General features: G+C 35.6%; 1 protein-coding gene across 3 annotated transcripts; it reads right to left on the bottom strand.

Moving 5' to 3' along the window:
* Nucleotides 1–814: 814 nt before the first annotated feature.
* On the bottom strand, nucleotides 815–15,201 carry LOC120143996 (ENHANCER OF AG-4 protein 2-like). 3 transcript variants are annotated; one of them, XR_005518001.1, is made up of 13 exons: nucleotides 14,875–15,201; nucleotides 14,258–14,334; nucleotides 11,161–12,996; nucleotides 10,421–10,940; nucleotides 10,129–10,237; nucleotides 9,710–9,822; nucleotides 9,431–9,618; nucleotides 8,375–8,972; nucleotides 7,798–8,290; nucleotides 2,952–3,047; nucleotides 2,755–2,839; nucleotides 2,211–2,471; nucleotides 815–1,127 (listed from the first exon to the last, which is right to left on the bottom strand). XR_005518001.1 is itself a non-coding variant. In XM_039158182.1 (12 exons), exons 1-11 carry the CDS (start codon nucleotides 14,980–14,982, stop codon nucleotides 2,778–2,780), a joined length of 4,200 nt encoding a protein of 1,399 aa, XP_039014113.1. In that variant the 5' UTR covers nucleotides 14,983–15,201; the 3' UTR covers nucleotides 815–1,127; nucleotides 2,755–2,777. The 3 variants fall into 3 exon arrangements, 1 of the variants encoding a protein (XP_039014113.1); XR_005517999.1 differs by having other exon boundaries at nucleotides 2,211–2,363; XM_039158182.1 differs by lacking the exon at nucleotides 2,211–2,471.
* Nucleotides 15,202–21,063: the final 5,862 nt, after the last annotated feature.

Raw genomic sequence — 21,063 nt, 5'->3', positions numbered from 1 at the left:
TTATATTGATCTTCCATGATTTTGACCATCAAATTGAATTTCAATGCGTTGTTCACATCCGTGAATAGTTTCCTCACATCACTCATTTTGATTTACAATTTTTCAATGCTCTTTCAATAGTTTAATTTTCTTATATGATTCATTTATCAATACAATAAAATATACTTTTACCTATCTTTATTTCAAGTTTTTGATTGAGTTTCTAATATTTTCTTCAACGATCTCAAGTAATAGAAAGATGTCCTAATTATATTTTTAAATTAAGATTATAATTATAAACTTTCATTGTAATTCCTAATATTTTTTTAATAAAAGTACCAATTTTTATTAAAAAAAACAATCCAATTTTATTCGTACCAATAAATAATTAACAGTAAACATAATTAATTTTTAAATTATTTTAATTAATTAAGAAATTGAAAATATTTAAATAAGATGTATCATTTAATAGAGTAAGTGCCTTACCACTATCATTGCAATTTATTTAGGTTGGACACTCGAAATAAACCTTTGCGCTTACAGCTGTGGACAATAACAGGAAAAATGTGCACCAACTCCGATGGATCACAATAACACAACAATGGACCACTCATTCTCCCAAACCCCAGACTACTGGTAGGATAAATAATCCAACTATCATTTAAACACCTAATAGTAATTTATGCCACAACTTTCAGGTTAAGATAGATCAAACAGATTATTAGGAGCAAATGGCTAGGGTTCCGAAACAATATACATCACCTACCTCATTAAAAATACCAGTTCAACATTGGGAATTTAAGTAGATAACTAAGCTAAAAGAAAATGGATATAAAGGAAAAAAGAAACTCATGTATTTGTAATATACAGAATCCTACATGATTCCTTTATAAACGTGGAGGTTTTAACAAAAAATTTCAAGTAATTTCTAACTGCCTACACTTTGACAAAAAACATCCTTGTAACAACTATTCCTATCTAACTAGTTAGAAAAAAAAATCCAAGCATTGCCATGGCTCAACAATCCATGTAAAATATTTACCTCAACATGTTGCAGTAGTTACTCTGCTTCGCACCTGACAACAATGGTGTATATCCAAGTTGCAACAACATAAATAGACATTTCAGGTCCAACAATTTGCCAAAACCTGAAACAAATGAAATGTCCTCATCATAGATTGAATTCTCTTTCACCAACTAGCAAGTATGAATTGAAAGCCAGTTGCATAACTGGCTTCTCCTATTTCCCTTTTCTTTTTACTAGCAAAATGAAGTTAAGACATGAGTTCAGTTCAATCCATTTTAAGGTTCATAGACTAACCAGGAAACCAAAAACTATTTTTCAAGTGCAGTCGATACGTTTTTTTTAACAGTGAAAGGATCAAGATAAATGCATGCCAGCTAGTTTATCAAAAATCATCTACAACCATACCGAATAGAAAAATAACAAAAGAGCTTGAAAACAAGAAAAGAAAATGTAATAGTTCTTCATTGATGATCAAGCATACGTCACAAAGGCTAAAAGGAGTAGAATTGACCACCATATGTAAATTCTTACACTCAAGGTTTTATTAGAGTCAAATCGCCATTAAAGCATACAAAATAATTGAGTTTCTTTAGCCAGTTATTACATTAGGATATCCATGTTAAAACATTGCAGTTAACATGGCTAAGACTTCACGATAAGTGCTCAAGATACTACATTGGATTTTATCGGGGTATGGGTAGGGGCAGGGGCAGGGGATTTAGAGAGTGTCATTACAATTCAATAGTCCACTTGCAATAAGCCCTCTAAGCCTGGAACGGATCGTCCAGGAAAAACCAAAGAGAACAATGAAGATAAGAGGATAATTAGTGTCACTCAAAGAGATTAAGGCTTTAAACAGAAAAAAGAAACTCCAGGGAAATTGAATTCTCATATGGAAATATAATTAATACTCATAGCAAATCCTTGATTGCATTTTCCCGAGTTCCAACACATAGGGTGGTCCGTACTGCATGCTACAATAATTCCCTTGTTACAACTCTGGTTCATACAGATGACAAGTCACAAGAAACTAAACATGCAGCTCAACTGTTTGTACAATAAGTATTGATTTGAACAAGGTTCCAAAATAAAGGGAAAGTAACATCACATGCAATCAACACCATAAATAACACTCTGTTTATATAAGTTGATCTGAGTTCAAAATTTTAACAAGAAATATTTTTTTAACTTTATGCTTACTAACCGAGGAAGAAATGTGTAGGATGTTCCTGGGATACAATTGTCAGGAAAAATTATAATATGCACAATCCGGCCAAGAGTCCCAGAAGTTGTCATCACTGCATTCATGTAGTGGTATTATTTTGTCCAAAAAATGAGCCCCTTCCATGTAATTTGTCTTGCAGCCAACCAAAAAAAACATCAATTTAACAAAGAAAGCAATAATTAACTAATAACTGGAAAGGATGAGGATATAAGATATTGAGCATAGCATTTTCCTGTTATCCTGGAAGAGTAAACTTCCTCATATTTTTACATTAGAAAATGCCAATGAAAAATATAAACTGCAAACTCTCTATTCTAGCAAAAAAAGAAGCACAAACTCTCAACATTAGGTAATAATAAGTAGTAGTTTACCAGAAAAATCAACAAATTTCACAACACTAATTTTCACTTTCACATCAATGACGAAGATAAAATTTTCTATTCATAATAAATTGGGGGGGGGGGGAAGATGAAAAATTCCAGTTGATATTAATTGACAAATAAGTATAAAGTGTATTTAGTACCTAATGACGCTACTTTCCCAGTCTCAAGTTGGTCTCCAACAATTAATGGCAGGCATGTCTGGTTGACATGGAAACACACCATGAGCTGAAGGATACAACAATGAAGTCATTTTCTGGCTTAATATGCGATTGGTTTTTTAACTGGAAAAAGAAGAAAATTACAAGCAAATCAAGACTGCAATAAAAAATTGCAATACCTGTATTTGGAGCTCCAGCTGGTAAATTTTTGGTAGAATTGAGGGGGAAGCCCATATTATTTGAGGATGGTCTTCCAACAGGTGGTCTAAAGTAACCTGTTGTAGAATTAACAGTGTCATCAAAAGGTAGAGACTATAGCTCAAACTTACAAGAAACGGAAGATTGTAAGGGTTACACTCTAAACACCACAGGCTTTTGAGTCAGATGCATACAGGAAAGGAAATAAAAAGAATTTAGCCGTAACAACAGTTCAAAGCAAGAAATTAAGTGCATACTATCAGAGTATTCAGATATTATGTAAGCATGCCTTTCATATTTACATGGTTGATGTGGTCCCACATTTTTAGATTTTTCTCATTTACTACTGGAGAGCATGCACAACAACATGCAACATCTATACTCGGTGAAAGTTTGGTTGCCAACACCTTAAAGGACATATTTATTTGCAGATAACTATAGAAATCAGAGTAATTCTCTGTAATTTCTTATATTTTTCAATATGACAGATTATATATTTATATACAAAATATTTCTCTAAAGTAGGAAACTCTAAGAAAGGAAAAATAATAATCCTAGGATATGATCCCTTAAAATAAGGGATTGTAGAAATCTATTTACAAAATCATATCTCTATAAGAATGGTAACAAATCATATCTCTATAGGAATGGAAACAAATCATATCTCTATAGGAATGGTAACAAATCATCTCTCTATAGGAATGGTAACAAATCATCTCTATAATTCCTACACTCCCCCTCAAGCTGGAGAATATACATTGTATAATCTCATCTTGAATAGGAATTTATTGAAAACAGGCTTCGGCAAAGCCTTAGTAAGAATGTCTGCAACTTGTTCTTCTGAAGGAATGTATGAAAGTGTGGCTGTCTTTTTGTTAACTTGATCAGCAATAAAATGCCTATCAATCTCAACATGCTTTGTCCGATCATGTTGAATTGGGTTCTTGGCAATTTGAATAGCAGATTGATTATCACACAAAACTTCAAAGTGATCCTCTTGATTAGTGACAAGTTCTTTCAGTAGTTTAAGTTGATAAATTCCTTCGCATATTCCCAATGCTAGTGCTCTGAATTCAGCTTCAGCACTACTTCTTGAAACGACAGATTGTTTCTTACTTCTCCAAGTTGTAAGGTTTCCCCAAACAAAGGTGCAGTAGCTACTAGTGGATCTCCTTTCAATAAGGTCTCCGGCCCAACTAGAATCTGTAAAGATCTTAACAGTTCTGTCTTGTGTCTTCTTAAACATTAAACCGTGTCCTGGAGTTTTCTTCAAGTACTTGAGAATTCTATTTGCTGCTGCCATATGCTCTTCAGTAGGATTGGTCATGTGTTGACTTATCACATTTACAGGAAATGCTATATCTGGCCTTGTCAAGGATAAATAAATTAGTTTCCCAACTAATCTTTGAAATTTCTCTTTGTCTACCAAGGACCCGTCTTCTTTGTTGAATTTCAAGCTTGCCTCCATTGGTGTATCATTCGGCTTACAACCAAGAAAACCAGTTTCTTTGAGTAAATCAAGTACATATTTTCTTTGGTTGATCACAAGTCCTTTTGACCTTGCCACCTCCATTCCTAGGAAATACCTTAGCTTTCCCAAGTCCTTGGTTTCGAATTCCTTATTTAACAACTTCTTCAACTTGCAAATCTCTTCTTCATCATCTCCGGTAAGAATTATGTCGTCCACGTACACAATAAGAATAGCTTTCTTATCTGTAGAAGTTACCTTGATGAAAAGAGTATGATCGACGAAGGACTGTTTGTAGCTGTTTTTTAGGATGACTTTAGTGAACCTCTCGAACCAAGCTCTGGGTGATTGTTTTAACCCGTATAGAGACTTGTTGAGCTTGCAAACCTTATTGCTACCTTCAGCAGACTGTAAGCCAGGTGGTATTTTCATATAGACTTCTTCTTCTAGTTGGCCATTAAGAAAAACGTTTTTTACATCAAGTTGGTGTAATTGCCAATCGCAATTTACAGCCAAACGTAAGAGTACTCGAACAGTATTCAGCTTCGCCACAGGTGCAAAAGTTTCTGTGAAATCTATCCCATATGTTTGCGTAAAACCTTTGGCCACTAGTCTCGCTTTGTATCGTTGGATACTACCATTAGAGTTATACTTTACAACAAAGATCCATTTACAGCCAACAACCTTTTTTCCTTGAGGAAGGTCTGTAACAGTCCAAGTAGCATTTTTCTCTAGTGCAGAAATTTCCTCTTCAACAGCCCTTCTCCATTTAGAATCCTTTAGAGCTTCAGTTATGCTTGTGGGAACCTGTTCTTTATCCAAGGTTGTTGTAAATGCTTGAAAAGAAGGCATCAGAGAATTATAACCAGCAAATTTTTCAATAGGATGCTTGGTGCACTGTCTAACCCCTTTTCTAATAGCAATAGGGAAGTCATCTAGAGTAGTGGAAGTAGACTTACTGATTTCTTCTTCTATTTCGGCAGCTGGACCCAAATCCAATTCTCGGCAAGAATCAGATTACAAAACAGCCTCAGGAATGTGTTTTCTTTTCCTTGTATAGAAACGGAGTTGTTTGATTAGTGTTGTTTGTGGAAGATTTTGAATGGGAGTAGGTTTATTTTCAGGAAGGGTATTTAAAGTGGGTATGGGTGAAGTAGTGATAGGAACTACCGATGGATCAATGGGAGTAGTTACAGGTAACAAATCTATAGGTAAAGACAAGGATGATGACAATTCTGAAGGTTGAGAATGAAAAGTGGGTGGAGATACCTGATATAGCTGAAAATCTCTCCATGTCTCCCCCTGAATTTCAGCCTGAATGAAATAGGGATCCTGCTCATAAAAAGTGATATCCATAGTGGTGAAAAATCTTTTAAAAGGAGGATGATAGCATTTATAACCCTTCTTGAGTGAAGAATACCCAACCAATACACACTTTAATGATTTATGATTTAACTTGGACTTATTAGGAGCAATGTTTTGGATAAAAACAGTACAACCAAATATTTTAAGTAGAAGAATAGAGGAGATAGGTTTAAAATGGGGAAAGTGTTGCAAAAATATAGATTGAGGTGTTTGAAATTGTAAAACCTTATTAGGCATTCGATTGATTAAATATGTGGCAGTTAATAAGGCTTCCCCCCACAAATATTTTGGAACATTAGTAGTAAATAGAAGAGAACGAGTAACTTCAAGGAGGTGTCTATTTTTTCTTTCGGCAATACCGTTTTGTTGTGGGATGTCAACACAAGAACTAATCTGAACTATGCCCTTTTCCCTGAAAAACGCACCCAAAGACTTAGCAAAAAATTCACTGCCATTATCAGATTTAAAGAGCTGAATTTTAGACCCAAATTGAGTGAGAACCATGTTATAAAATTGGGTAAAAACACCAGCAGTTTCAGATTTATCTTTTAGCAAAAGTCCAAGTTATCCTACTGTGATCATCAATGAAAGTGATAAACCACTTACAATTATCAGCATTCTTCACCCGAGAAGGACCCCAAATATCACTGTGGATTAAAGCAAAAGGGTGAGAAGGCTTATATGTAAAAGGAGAATAAGTTGATTTAGTATGTTTGGCAAGAGAACAAACTTTGCAAGAAAAAGAATTTGACTTTTTATGAATGAATAGAGCAGGAAAAACTTTTGCAAGATAGTGAAAACTAGGATGACCTAAACAATAGTGCCATAACATAACATTATCAACTTTTTTTAAAGCGGTGAAAGATTTCGAAATTTCGGTTTTAGTAGAGGCAGGAAGAATGTAGAGACCATTCTGCAAGCTGGCCTTACCAATCATCTTCTTCGAGTTTAGTGCCTGCAAAGTACAATCAATATCATTAAAAATTGCAGAGCAGTGCAAGTCGGTGGAAAGTTTACTAACGAAAACGAGATTGCAAGCCAGATTTGGTACGAAGAGGACATTTTTAAGTACAATCTGGTCATTGAGAATAATAGTGCCATGTCTTTCTATTTTGCACAAATAACCATTAGCCGTTTTGACAGCTTTACCAAAGTTTGGAAAAAAATTGCAAAACAAATCCTTATTACCAGTCATATGATCCGTAGCACCAGAATCGAGGATCCAATTAGGGGACGGCTGGGAGGAGAAAAAAACTGTAGCATGAGGTTTACCTTCTGGTTCTTTCATGACCAGATTACCTTCTGATTGAGCAGCAGAACCAGAAAAATTTTCTGGATTTGAAGTGATCTCCGGAGTAGGAGAAGAAGTTGTGGACATCGTCTAGGTTGGAAAGAAACCGTAACCTAAGCTAATACCATGTAGAAATCAGAGTAATTCTCTGTAATTTCTTATATCTTTCAATATGACAGATTATATATTTATATACAAAATATCTCTCTAAAGTAGGAAACTCTAAGAAAGGAAAAATAATAATCCTAGGATATGATCCCTTAAAATAAAGGATTGTAGAAATCTATTTACAAAATCATATCTCTATAAGAATGGTAACAAATCATATCTCTATAGGAATGAAAACAAATCATATCTCTATAGGAATGGTAACAAATCATCTCTATAATTCCTACAATAACAATAATATGAATTAGATCAAAACTGAAATTAATGCCCCTAAAATCCACCTTTTACTCATGCAAGCAGGAATGGAATACAAATTTCATTTAAGTAAATTTAAAATAAGTCGACCCAAAAACTTAGTTGAAGGTTTTTGGAGTTGGTTGTACGATATGATTCAGAGTAATAAAATTCAGATGTATTCTTTTCCTCCTTCCTATGTCCTTCATGTTACTGTTATAACATGTAAGATATGAAGGGGTTTTTTAATGAGGCCTATTTCCTATCAAAAAAAAATTTAGTTGAAGGACAATGTGTATACCTTCCGAGACAAACATTGGACCACAATGTGATGGATTTCTTCCTGCTACCCACCCACCAGGTTGATTATCAGTATTGTATTCTCCTATGGACATTCTCCACTGTTCATCAGCAACAAATGGCCCCCGGCCATCATGTTGTGGCGGCAGGGAGAATTGAGGATATGAATGCTGAGGATGTGGTAGCATAGAAGGCTTTGCGAATGAGAAATGGCTAGATGAGGTTTGTGGCAGATTTGGGGGTAAAAGCCTTTGCACAAAGGCTGTATTACCAGGTTGAAGCTGTTGACTTGGTTGAGAGCATTGAACATTTAAGTACATTTCATTATGTCCAACTTCCGATTGCCTTGAAGAAATGTATCCAGAAGGTTCTCTAGAATTGCACAAACCTGTTACAAAGCACGGTGATTGCTGTGGAAACAGTTCACTTTTCATGGCAGCATCAATATGGCCGCCATGAGGAGTATTTCCGGCCATTTGAACTATCTGATTACCCTGTTCATCAAAAGCATAGGTTTAATAAAAAATATATCACCAGAATACTGAGTAACAAGCAAAGAAAATGTCTAAGGATTATACATTTGGTGTGCCCTGGAATTCGCTAGGTACAGGTGTTTGATATGCTAACTGTGGTGAAGACTGTATTGATGATTGGGGTGATAGCATAGGCTGCGATAGCAGTGACGTTTGAGTCGGCACAGATGGTTGAGGTATGAAGGGTGGAGGAGGGCTCGAAGGAGGCACGGGAGCAGGTAGTTGTGGAGGTGGAGGTGGAAGTTGTAATGGAGATGTTGGAAGTGGGGGTGGGGAAGGCAGTAAAGGAGGTGGGGGTGGAGGGGAACCCTCTGGTAGAGGAGGGAATTCATTAGAGCTATTTGAAGCCAGTTTCGTAATCCCATGCTGCTGCCAGTCCATTTCAAGACCATCATTTGTGGATGGTTGATCATTCTTCATATGCCCAGAAACATCTTCCATTTCAAGTTCGCCATCTACGTCTTCTAAGATGTGATGAGGCCTGTCACCTAGGGTAACTGCACATGTTTCTAGCTCTCCTAAAGCAGGAGCTCCTTCCTGTGGTGATCCATCAGCAGCTTCTCTGCAAGGACTGCTTGAAAGATCGTCTTCATCTTCAAATACATTAGAAGTCAGAAATCCAGGGAGCTGAAATGTAGCATTACTGGTCTCAAAAAGCAACAAAATTGATGTCAGAAAATTGATGATCCTCTCGAGTGACAAATCCTAGGAAACTAAATTGGGGCACAAATGCTACAGCAAAAGCTGAGAAGTTTTCATAATAGTTACTTGAGAAAGTTATCATGCAAGATAACCCAAAAAATGTCGCTGTTTATAGTAATAAAATTACAGATCAATGCCAAGTTGAAGAAATGGAGTGAATTTTTTTATCAAGCTTAAAATCAGATTTAACTGACTGACTTTGTACGGCTAGTTTTCATTTAGAAAGCAAAAAGCTATAGTTTAGTCTAAAAATTAAACAATGTAGTAATTTGGTCATAGTTTGGTTTCAGATGTATTTGTAACCTAACTGAATAAAATATCAAACCTAAATCATAATATAGAAGATATTTATTTATCATTATAATAATTTGGTTTAGATGGTTGAAAGAAATTTTCGACCTGCCATACTCATCAACGAGCATGCCTTCCATTTCTCTTATAGGATCATCTATAGAACGCTCAGCTCGAGACGGGCGCCTTAGGGAAAATCCTGAAATTGTATCATCATTCGAAACTCCAATGTTGTCCATATAGCCTCGCAGAATAGATTCAGGCAAAATTTTCCTCTCAAGCCACAACCTTAAAACCTGGTACAGACAATAGATCCCTGTATCCTCCAGATGGGGGGGAGGAAGAAACAGAAGAATAGTTTCTTACAACTAAAGTGCAAAAATATACCTTGAGACATTGGCGACGATTTTCACGAGCACTTGCTCCTGGTGGAGCAGCTGCACCAAGGAGACGGGGCAATGCTGATTGAACTGTAGGGATATAAGAAGCACCAGCGATTCCTAAATAAACATTAACCACAACTATTTACATAAATTGCAGCATTAATTGATCACATTTGACTAATTCAGCATTTGTACACACAATTTAAAGAGCAACTAAAAAACAGTGTGCTTGAAATAAACATGGAATCAAGAAACAGTCTAGTGGAGGAAACCTAGTACGAATACAAAACAAATAAAAAGAAAATCGATGTCAGACCCGCAAGTAAAAGATAAACTAAAGGTTCTTTTCTTAATTTCCTGTATCAAATAAATTCAGTATTAGAGAGTAACTTAAAACATTCCTAATAGAGATAGCAAACCAACCTTTCTGATTATGTGAACATTGGGTGATTGAGTCAACAAGAAAGAACAGGTCAACCTTACGATGAAAACTGGGCTCACATTCTAGCTTCCTGATGAGAAGTTCAACAACCTGTGCAGCGCATATTGTATTTTAAACTCCTCCCAAAAAAAGTTGTCTTCAATCATGAACATCACATCAATAATTATCATTTTGTTCAAAATAATCATAACATATAAATTTGGTGTCTAACAAGATCATCTTTACATTGTTAAACCCACATCAAAAATAAATAAAGCATATTATTCAACTTACTTCATTTGCTATGCCATACTTTGCACAATCAATGGCAAGGCGGGTTGCACGTCCTATACTTTCTTTAGTCCTCGATAAAGTCTCTATCATTCCTTCAAAAGCATCCCGTGCAACAGCTGCCTCAGTGCCACCACTAAGAGAGTTTCCTATAGCAATGTGTCCTGAACTAGCTCTTCTCTCTTCAGTCTCTTCAGCATCTTGGTGATCATGAGACACTGACTGGTGACCAAGAGTTGATGGAGAAAATAGATTTGTCTGGTGAGCAAATCTCTGCACATCATCCTGAATTACATTGTCGATTGCAGATGGAAAAGGCTGAACTGCAGGGCTGGGGATTGCCCCCTGAACATCAGACATCGATACAAAAACAGAACTGGGATTTCCAAGAGAACATTGTTGAGAGTGCGCTTGTCTTCTTTTTGCCTGGGCAGCTGCAATAAGATGCTTCATAGACATCGTAGAATCTGGAGTCTTGGCATCAGTCAGTGAATTGCTCCTATCTTTTCCAAAGACATCCAATCTACGTAAGAAAAGATTAGTCTACATTATACAATGAAAAACTAATAAATACACTAAAAAAGATTAACTAAATATAATAATAATAACAATAACAAGAAGGGTAATGCAGAGCCATACTCCCCTAAAGTTTCAGTAACAAAAGCAGCATCATTTACACCAGAAATTGCTTTCAGAATAGATTTCACTTTTCATTCTTTCTATAGAAAAAAAGTGGTATATACCTTTGACTCAAAAACTGATCCTCAGAAGACTTCAAAGCATCAGAAACCACTCCCGGCCCCTTAACAGAGCCAGATAGAGCCTTTTTCTGTGTTGTGTTACCGGATACCTTAACAGTAGCTTTAGTAGTTCTGTTTTGTTCAACTTGTTTGGTGGCAGACACTAGATGAGGGGACTTCCTTGGGGAAATCAAGACAGGTTTAGCCACCTTGAAACAAAACTCCTCTGCTTTTGATCTTTCAGGAGTGATGGAGGCATGCATAGAAGTCCTTTCGGAAGTCTTTGGTTGAAGAGGTTGCACAAAATCATTTGATAATTGTGAAGAAGCCTCCACAAGACCACTATTCTCATAATGTGTGGAATTTCCAGCACTACCTTCAGCATCGACAGAAGTTGCGTGAGTTACATCAATGCTCTGTAAAGCATCAGAGCCGACAAAAGTTACCTTAACATTGTGGGCAAGCCCTCCATGAACTGGAGTCTCAGAATCTTCTTCTTCATCATCAACAAAAAGACAAACAGCTCTCCGCCTTTTTGGCAATCGGGTAGCTGAACTTTTCACATTGGAACTTGGTGTACCACTCTTCAGTTCAACAGGGTTTATTCCAATTTTAACATCAGAATTAAGAGAGGCAGAATCAGACATAGCCTCCAAAGCCTGCTGAGGACAATTTGATAAGGGCACCACAGCTTCATCATCAGAAACATCAGAACTAGCTTTCGTTGGGGCTCTCGGTGCTACAACATGAGATATAGATTTTTTCAACTTTGATTTTTTAACTTCTTTGTCCCTGACATTGTTAGAAATTGAAGAACTACTCTTCTTGTTTTTGCCAAGAGATCCCTTGGAGGCATCAATTTTCATATCTACAAACTTTGACTTTTTGGCAGGATGTAAAGTTTCATCTGTTCCTAATTTAGGCTTTCCAAGTCCAGGTTCACACCTTTTTTTACCAGCAGTCTCAGGTTTAGAATTGGCCACTGTGCCCTGTACATCATCAGTGGCCTTGAAGTTGCTTTTGGTTTTCAGCAATTCCTTTCCCTTCTTACCACCAGTGTAATTAGAATCTGCTTTGAGAGTATATTGTGAGGATTTTCGTGCACGACTGCCTGAGACTTTGACTTTTCGCCCATCTTTCAATCGCTCCTCAGACTCAGACAGATCAAGACAACCTTCAGATGTATCATCCCTCAATGATTTTACATCTGAGCTGCTGCTTTTCTCTCCTTTCCCAGTTCTTTTCTTTGGCCCAGGAGCCATATTCTTTGATTTCTGATCTTCTCTCAATGTTCTCTTAGTACTATTGACAGTAGCAAGTTTATCATCAGAAAATTCCACCTTTATATGAGAAGGTTTATCTAAAGATGATGGAGATAATACCTCCATTTTAGGTTGTTCACCATAAGATATTTTATGTTTCCCCTCAGAAGACATAACTGGGCATGAGCCATAATACACATCACTCAAAACTGATGGCTTTTTATCTTCACTATTATTCTCATCTATGCGTGAATGGCACCTCGTATTAGAAGCAAGATCAGTTTTTCCCTCACTGCTGGCATCTTCAACAGGTGCAACAGCAGCTGTTCCATTCTTTAAGTTGGCCTCCGCACCATCAACGTTGACTCCATCACCAGATGAAGCCTCACAGCCAGGTTTTGATCCATCAGCTTCATCTCTCAAGCCTCTGCTCTTCTCTTCATGTAATTCATCATATTCCACACAGATTTCCTTCACAGCTTGGACAAAGTACTTCGTTTTAATTTGACACTTGGTAGACAATTTAATCTTTGTCTCACTAGTAAATGCCTGAATATCTGCAGGGGGCACAAAAGCTCTACAAAACAATAGAACATGCGGGTAGGTTTGTGGGTGTAATTAGTGAGCAAATAGAACATAAGTGAAAAGAGTAGTGTAAAGGAAAATAATGACACATGCATGCATCTCTTGTCTGGAAATGAACAGCATTACTCCGTTCTACATCCCAAATGCAGTATGAAAATCCCAAATACATAAGTAATAAAACACGGTAAGAGAGGATTCTGGTTTTCAACAAAAGAGACCTCCAATCCTAACTGACCCATTTCTAACTACAACATCCAAAAAAGCCTTGTCAAATAACATAAGCAGCTTAACTAACAACCAGCACAAAAATTAGAAAAGACATTTTCCACAATGCCAAAAGAACCTGCCCATAATATTTCAAGAACTTGAACAAAATCAACGTTTAATTTTTTGCATCCTAAAATGAAAATCTTAGTTAGGTAGAGGACATCTCAACCATTCTCAAACTACCACACAGAGGAGCCATATGATATAAATTTCTAAGATAATCAGCATGACTTATCATATCTGCCCATAATATTTCCCAAACATTAGAATGGGGAGTTTATACAACTAATCTAAAACTAAATGACAGAGATGTCAGTACAGAAACAAACGGATACCAAGCACTGAGCCCTTCATATTAGAACAAACATCCTATAATCTCAATCAGAAGATCTACATGGACAGAAAAAAAAATATACAGAAACCATAATAGATAGAATAAGCAATGTTAATCTCATTGCATCCTCTAGTAAGCACAGACAAGAAACAAACGACTTCAATTGTCAATGTAAACACTACAAAGTTTGTCTGCTTGGATAGTCATATGTAACACATCATTCAGGATGCAACAAATTAATATTTCTAGGATTTATTTTTTTTTGGATAGAAGTTGGAGATCTCATTAAAAACTCCCTTCGTATTCGTTCACATACTTAGAAGTATGTTAACGAACATTGGAAGGAAGAAAAGAGTACGTCATAATTTATTAATAATAATACCCAATACAAAAGACAACACGGAAAAATCTCCTATGGTGATATACACCATTATAACAAACACCTTAAACTCTTAAATCCTCATCCAAAGCCAAAGTCGAATCACCTTAAATCTAATTACACCTCCATCAATAGGATCAAAAACGACGCAAAAGAACATAATACAAAAGAAAAGTAACACCTTCAACCATATAAGCTAAATCAAAGCCACAAATGGAGAGACGAGATCTACTGATTCATTAAACATTTACAAATTGATTGTGCAAAACTTACATTTCTTGTGTTCCAAAGAACTGGACAAAATATTTCTTAGGGTCAGGTTCTTGCTCCCAATCTTCAGGCCGGCTGATCTGAAATTCATAACCCACAGAATCTACCTCAAAACCGATCCTACTTAATAAAATATCAAAAACTAAAACATAAATCAAAATCCCTCAATAAATTTCTGATTCACTTCCTATGTTCAAATCAATCTAGCACACAACCCAATAAAACATATTTGTTCTACTTTTTCCAGTCCCAAAATAAAGAACTTGCATAGTTTCATTAAGTAACCCAATTCAGAAATAGGCTAAGTCCCAAACCTGAAACACTGAAAGATTTATAATCGGCTAACATAAGTCTGCGTCAATATTATATCCCAAAGTTTGGTCTTCCATAAAGTAAAACAATATTTACCAAAGAAATAGATGAGTATAAAAACCAACAATATATTACAAAGTAAGGCAATGTAGGCATAAAATGAATTCCAACATCATGCAAAACTTAAACACGCACACAAAACTCATCATGGAATTACTCAAATTTCATAAGTTCGAATAAGCATGTAAGAAATAAAAATAAAATCATCAAAATGTAAAATTAAGGAATTGAGGATAAAAAAGGAAGACCTTCGCAGGCCAAGCAGGGAAACCCTTGATTTTGGCAAGAACAAGATCGCCTAAACGTAAGTCCTTAACTTTTGCTTTCTTCCCTCCCTTTTTACGACTACCAGCCATCAAGTCTAAACCCTAAGAGGTCCTAAGACGCCGTGTCTACGTCGTCTTTGTTATTCCTTTTTGCGTGATCAAATGCAATCCAAACAACCAAAATCTAGAGAAAGGAGATAAAGAGTTGAATGCTTGGTGCCACAGATATCGCCGGCGGCGGCGACGTGCCCTGGGGAGTTCCGGCGTGGGACGGTGGCGGAGATATGAGTGGGGAGTAAATCTTGGTTTTTCGTTTCGCTGTTGCTCGGCGTTTTATTGAATTATTTCTGGTGTAGAATTTTATTTGTTTTTGTTAAAAATTAAATATATTAAATTTGCATTTTTGCAATGGATTTTATATTAATTTGCGATAAATATAGAGAATATATATTTAAAGATAATTCTTAAATTTTTTAACATTAAAAGCTCACACCACTAATATTTATTGTGTTTAAATCCAGATCTCAAAGAATAACAATAATTTATTTATCACATATGGCACTTAGTTCATGCTTGCAATGAAATTTTAGGATATAAATACTCAGAGTTAGAACTGAATCATAAATAAATATGAAAATCAAACCAGAATCTAATTATGTAAAACCATCAAGAATAAAATAAATACTAGATTTGCGGAATCGTTCCTGATACCTTATGACTTTATGACATAATTGGTCACTTAATTTATTCATATTTTATGATAATAATATAAATTATAAATATATACCTATAATTATGAATTTTAATCTAACAATCTCTCACTTGGACAACATATGTTTCATGATAAATGTATAACCTTATGAGTTAAAAATTTGTTATCATGTAATAGGTATTCTATAACAATCTCGTACATCAACTATATTCATATATGATCAAAGAGGCCTTTGACATATCTATCATGACTAGACCTATTAATGGTCAACGTATACAAACACAGTCAAATGACATAGATCAATCATGGAGCGTAGCATGGAAATTACATGCAATGTGAACCACAAATATCTATTTTCAATTTGTCCTCTTTAAACATAAGTGAGGTCGGTCTTCAAACAATAAAAGAGAGTGAATGAATTGAATACTTTATTTCTGATCAGAAAATAACCAAATACATAAATGTATGAAAACTAACATAAATAAACAAAACTCTCACTCAAATAATGATATCATGAAGTGATATAACACTCATATGAGCAGTGTGCTCATGAAAGACCTTAGGTGCTAAATCTTTTGTGAGCAGATTTGCTATCTTGAAGTCTGTTCCAATGTGTTAAATTGATATTTGTTCATTTTGCACTATCTATTTCACAACCAAAAACTTTATGTCATTATGCTTCGACTTAGATGAGCTTTTATTGTTGTTGGAATACAAAACTGATGACTTATTCTCACAATATAGTTTAAGTGGTCTTTCAACATTCTTCAAAATATGTAGCCTAGTGACAAAGTTTTGTAGTCATATTCTATGGTTTGATGCCTCATAACGTGTTACAAACTCTGCTGCCATAGTGGAAAAAGCTACAGGTGTTTGTTTGGCACTTTTCCAGGGTATAGCTCCTTTAATTAGCATGTACTTAAATCATGAAGTGAATTTTTTACTATATTGGCATCCAGTGAAATCAGAATCAGAATACCCGATGACCTCCAAATGATCTGATCTCCTATAAGTGAGCATGTAATCTTTTTTCTCCGTAGATACCTCATAACCCTCTTAGCTGCTATCCATACTAGGGTTGCTTGAGTATTTGTCTAATATCCCAACAATATGCGCAATATCCGGACGCGTATATACTTGAGCATACATCAGACTACCAATAGCTGAAGTGTAGGGAATCTTTTGCATTTACTAAATTTCAAGGTCAGTTTTAGGACATTGAGCAAGACTTGTTTTCTTTAGCAATAGGGGTGTTAGTTGGTTCACTATTTTGCATGTAAAACCTATTAAGTATTTTATCGATGTAATTTTTTGTGACAATCCAATAATACCCTTAGATAGATCTCGATGCATATGGATTCCTAAGAGAGAAAAAACATCACCAAGATCTTTCATTTCAAAATGCTTAGAAAAAAATCTCATGGTTTCATGTAACAAACCTACATCATTTATGGCAAGCTAAATGTCATCAACATATAGAACCAAAAATATATGCTTACTCTCACTGAACTTGTGATATACATAATCATCAACCATATTCATCTCAAAATTTAATGAGATAACTACTTGATGAAACTTGTGGCACCATTGATGAGAAGTTTGCTTGAGTCCATATATGGGTTTAGTTAATTTACAAACTATATCCTTTAGATCTTTCGACTCAAAGTTTTTCGTTTGCACCATATAAATTATTTCTTCAATGTTGCCATTTAGAAACGCAGTCTTAACATCCATCTAATGTAACTTAAGATCAAAATGAGCAAAAAAGCCATGATTGTCCTAAAAGAATCTTTCGATGAAACTGGAGAGAAAGTCTATGTAAAGACAATGCCTTCCTTTTGAGTATATCCTTTAGCTACAAGATCTGCCTTATACCTCTCTACATTACTATTTACATTCTTCTTGGTTTTAAATACTCATTTGTAACCAATTGGTTTTATACCTTTAGGTAATGAGATAAGTTCCCAAACTTTATTGTCTTGCATGGACTTATACTCTTCTTGCATAACACCAATCCACTTTTGAGAGTTAGTACTTTTCATGGCCTGATAAAAGTTGATTGGATCATCTTCCATCATTCTATTATCATCCTCATTTTCTTGAAGAAATACAATGTAATCATCTGGAATAACATTTCTTCTTTGTCTCGTGGATCTCCTTAATGGCACTTGTTCTCGAGGTTGTTCAGTTTATTCTTTTGGAACAATTACTTCATCTTGAATAGAGAGTTGTTCAACATTATCTTATTGAGGTTCTTGATTCTCTTTTTGATTAATAGGTATAGAAACTTGAACACTATCAAAAGTGATAGTATGAACTGAATTATAATTCAATTCCTCATTAAAAACAATGTCTTTAACCTTTGTACTCATTTTTCATGTGAGAGGATGTTACCTAAGGTACTAAGGGAATTTTAGCACAATAACCTAGGATATTCCCTTAGTATAAATATAAAATGAGGCCAACAAAATGAATGGATGATTCTTTTGGGAAATAGTGTGAGAGGAAAGAGTGAGAGGAAAACTTCAAGCTTCCATCTTTTTCGCCCTCTTTTCATCTTTTTAATGGTGTCCTCTATTTTCAAGCTCAAAAGAGTAACGAGCTAGGTTTACGAAAGAAGCTAGCGTCACTAAAGTGGTTAGTGGTGGCTGGGGGAGCTCACAGCAGCATGCATTGGGAGTTTTTCCTCCACTTTTGTGCTTTTTTTCCTTTATATTTTGTGGGTTGTTATGAAACGAATGATATTTTTGGATAATTTAAGCTCTACCATGAATTAAACCTTATTTGATGTGGGTTATTTATGGATGATTAAATGTTTGTTTTAATGAATGGTTTAAGTTTTTATGGTTATTATTTGTTTGGCTCATTGTAGTTAATTACTTAGGATTGTAAGCGCTATGAGAGTAGTCGATTCTTAAGTTGACTACTTAGTGTTTGAGATAAACTAAGTGGTTCGATGCTTAGTGTTCGAGAGAAACTAGGTGAGGATAAATGTGAGCAATGGGTTTTAGATGCTAACTAAGACCTAATCCACCTTAGAGATAAGGATAGGATTTTAACTACAAAAATGAGTAGAACTTAATCGATATGTTTTATGTTATTGTTCACGTCGAGAGGTACTGTCGTGGCATTTTCATCTATCAAGTTCCTTGATTAGAGATAGCATAAGGGCACTTTTAGTAAACTCTATTGAGCAAGTAGGCTATAGAAGTTTAGACCATGCTAGAAAACAAAGCTTAGGATTCCTTAGTGACCCCACCAATTATTCTCATTGCAGCTTGTTTGTGTGAGGATTGTTTAGTTATCTCTTTTAATCTTGGATTCTCAATTGTTTTTGTCTTAGCATTTTCAATTGGTTATACGTCATACATCTCAATTTTTTATAACATTTCCATTCCACACCACCATTGAAATCTCATATGCACATATTTCACTTTGCCATGACATTATCATTTGTTCATACCATCACATTAATTATACTTAGATAATTTAGATTGGTGCTTTAACTTAATTCGTATTTCCCTCCAATCCCTATGGAGACAATATTCACTCACTCTATATTATTTTTTGATTGTGTATACTTGCACATATTTTTGTATAATTTATAAGCACTCACAATCACGAACAAGTTTTTGGCGTCATTGCTGGGGATTAGCAACTGGAAGTTTAACGGTTTTGTTATAGCATTTTTATTTTACTTATTTATTTTTGTATAGTTTTAATTGTTATTTCCTTTATCCTTTTCAAGTTTTTTTAGTGTATGACTAGAGGACATCCTAAAGGCCTACTATTGACTGATCCTGAGATAGAACAATCTTTCAGACAAAGGAAACATGCTCAACGTGCTCAAAAAAACATGTATAGACTGTAAAACTAAGGTGGAGACTAAGCAGAGGATCCTGCAGATCTAAATGTCGTAGCAATTCCAAATGTTGGGAATGTTGCTCGGCCGCTGTTATTCAAGACAACTTAGCTCATATATTGGACGATTTAAACCCTAGTATTGTAGCACCCGAGATTCAGGTAACCCACTTTGAGCTCAAACCAGTCATGTTCAATATGTTGAATTTAATAGGGAGGTTGAGGGTATACCTCATGAAGATGCAAGGCAACACATCAGTGTTTTCTTGGAGGTTTGTGATTCCTTTAGGCAATAACGAGTGCATGAAGATGTGTTAAAGATCAAGTTGTTTGCATATTTATTGTGTGACTAAGCAAGGGCTTGATTGAGTAGAGTATCATCCGACTCGATTGAGTCATGGTTAGATCTATGCAAAAGTTTTTTGTTGTGGTATAATCCACCGAATATAAACACTAAGTTGATGACGAATCAATGTATAAACGTTGGGATCACTCTAAAGGATTGCTTTGCAAGTGCACCAACCATGAATTTCATTATTGGACTCAAATCATGATGTTTTACAATTGAGTCAATGCTTTCATGAGGATGATGCTAGATGCCTCGAATAATGGAACTTTGATGGACAAGTCATATGAGGAAGCCTTTGATATTCTTGACCGGATAGCTAGTAATGACTACCAATTTCTGTCCTTAAGGTTGGGAACAGGGCTCAAGGACCTTTGAGTTAGATACCAAGGACTCTGTATCAGCTCAATTGTCTGCCATTACCAACATGCTGAAAAATCTATATCGCCTTAACAAAGTAAGGGAGGTAAAGGTGGCCAACGCAGCATGCCTTTTATGGCGTGGAAATCACCATGAGAATGAGTTACTGAACAATCAAAAGTCCATCAACTATGTGGGAAATTCCAATCGAGGTAACAACAACCCCTAAAACCTAGGGTGGCATCAACATCCTAACTCTTCATGGGGAAATTAATGAGCCACTAATACTAGTTACTCTATTCGACAGTAGAATATGAAAGAACCCCTAGTTTTTAAACAAATATACCGTGGTAAAATTCTAACAAGGAGGTAGCATCATCGTCAAATACCAACTCGTTGGAAGCTTTTTTATAAGATTTTATGCCTTCAACCAAGACCTTGCTGCAAGACCATTCCACATCTACTAAGAACCAATGAGTTCTACTTCAAAGTCAAGGAACATTGCTATAAAGCTATAGCTCGTCTCTGAGGGCTCTAAAGGGTCAGTTTGATCAAATTATCGTTGTATTAAAAGAACGTCAACCAGGTAGTCTACCAAGTGACACTGAAGTCACTAAAGCTCATAGAAAATAACAATATAGTGTACTCACTCTAAGAAGTGGAAGCCAAATCAATCAACAAGATAAGTTTAGGGGAAGGAAGAAGAATGATTTTAACCCCACAATTGGCCAGCTAAATCTGAGATGCAATAAGAAACACTTGGAGAGAAGAACAAGGATGAGGGTTCAACAAGTGAACCTACTGAAGGTGTAACAAAAAATACCACAACAAAATTTGTTCACACACCTTCAGTAGAGGAAATCAGACCCCCACCGCCCTTCACTCAAAGACT

This window comes from Hibiscus syriacus, unplaced genomic scaffold, assembly GCF_006381635.1.
Source record: "Hibiscus syriacus cultivar Baekdansim isolate YM2019G1 unplaced genomic scaffold, ASM638163v2 tig00002260_pilon, whole genome shotgun sequence".
NCBI lineage: Eukaryota > Viridiplantae > Streptophyta > Magnoliopsida > Malvales > Malvaceae > Hibiscus > Hibiscus syriacus.
Note: the sequence above shows the minus strand (reverse complement) of the source record. Positions and strands in the feature narration are given on the sequence as shown.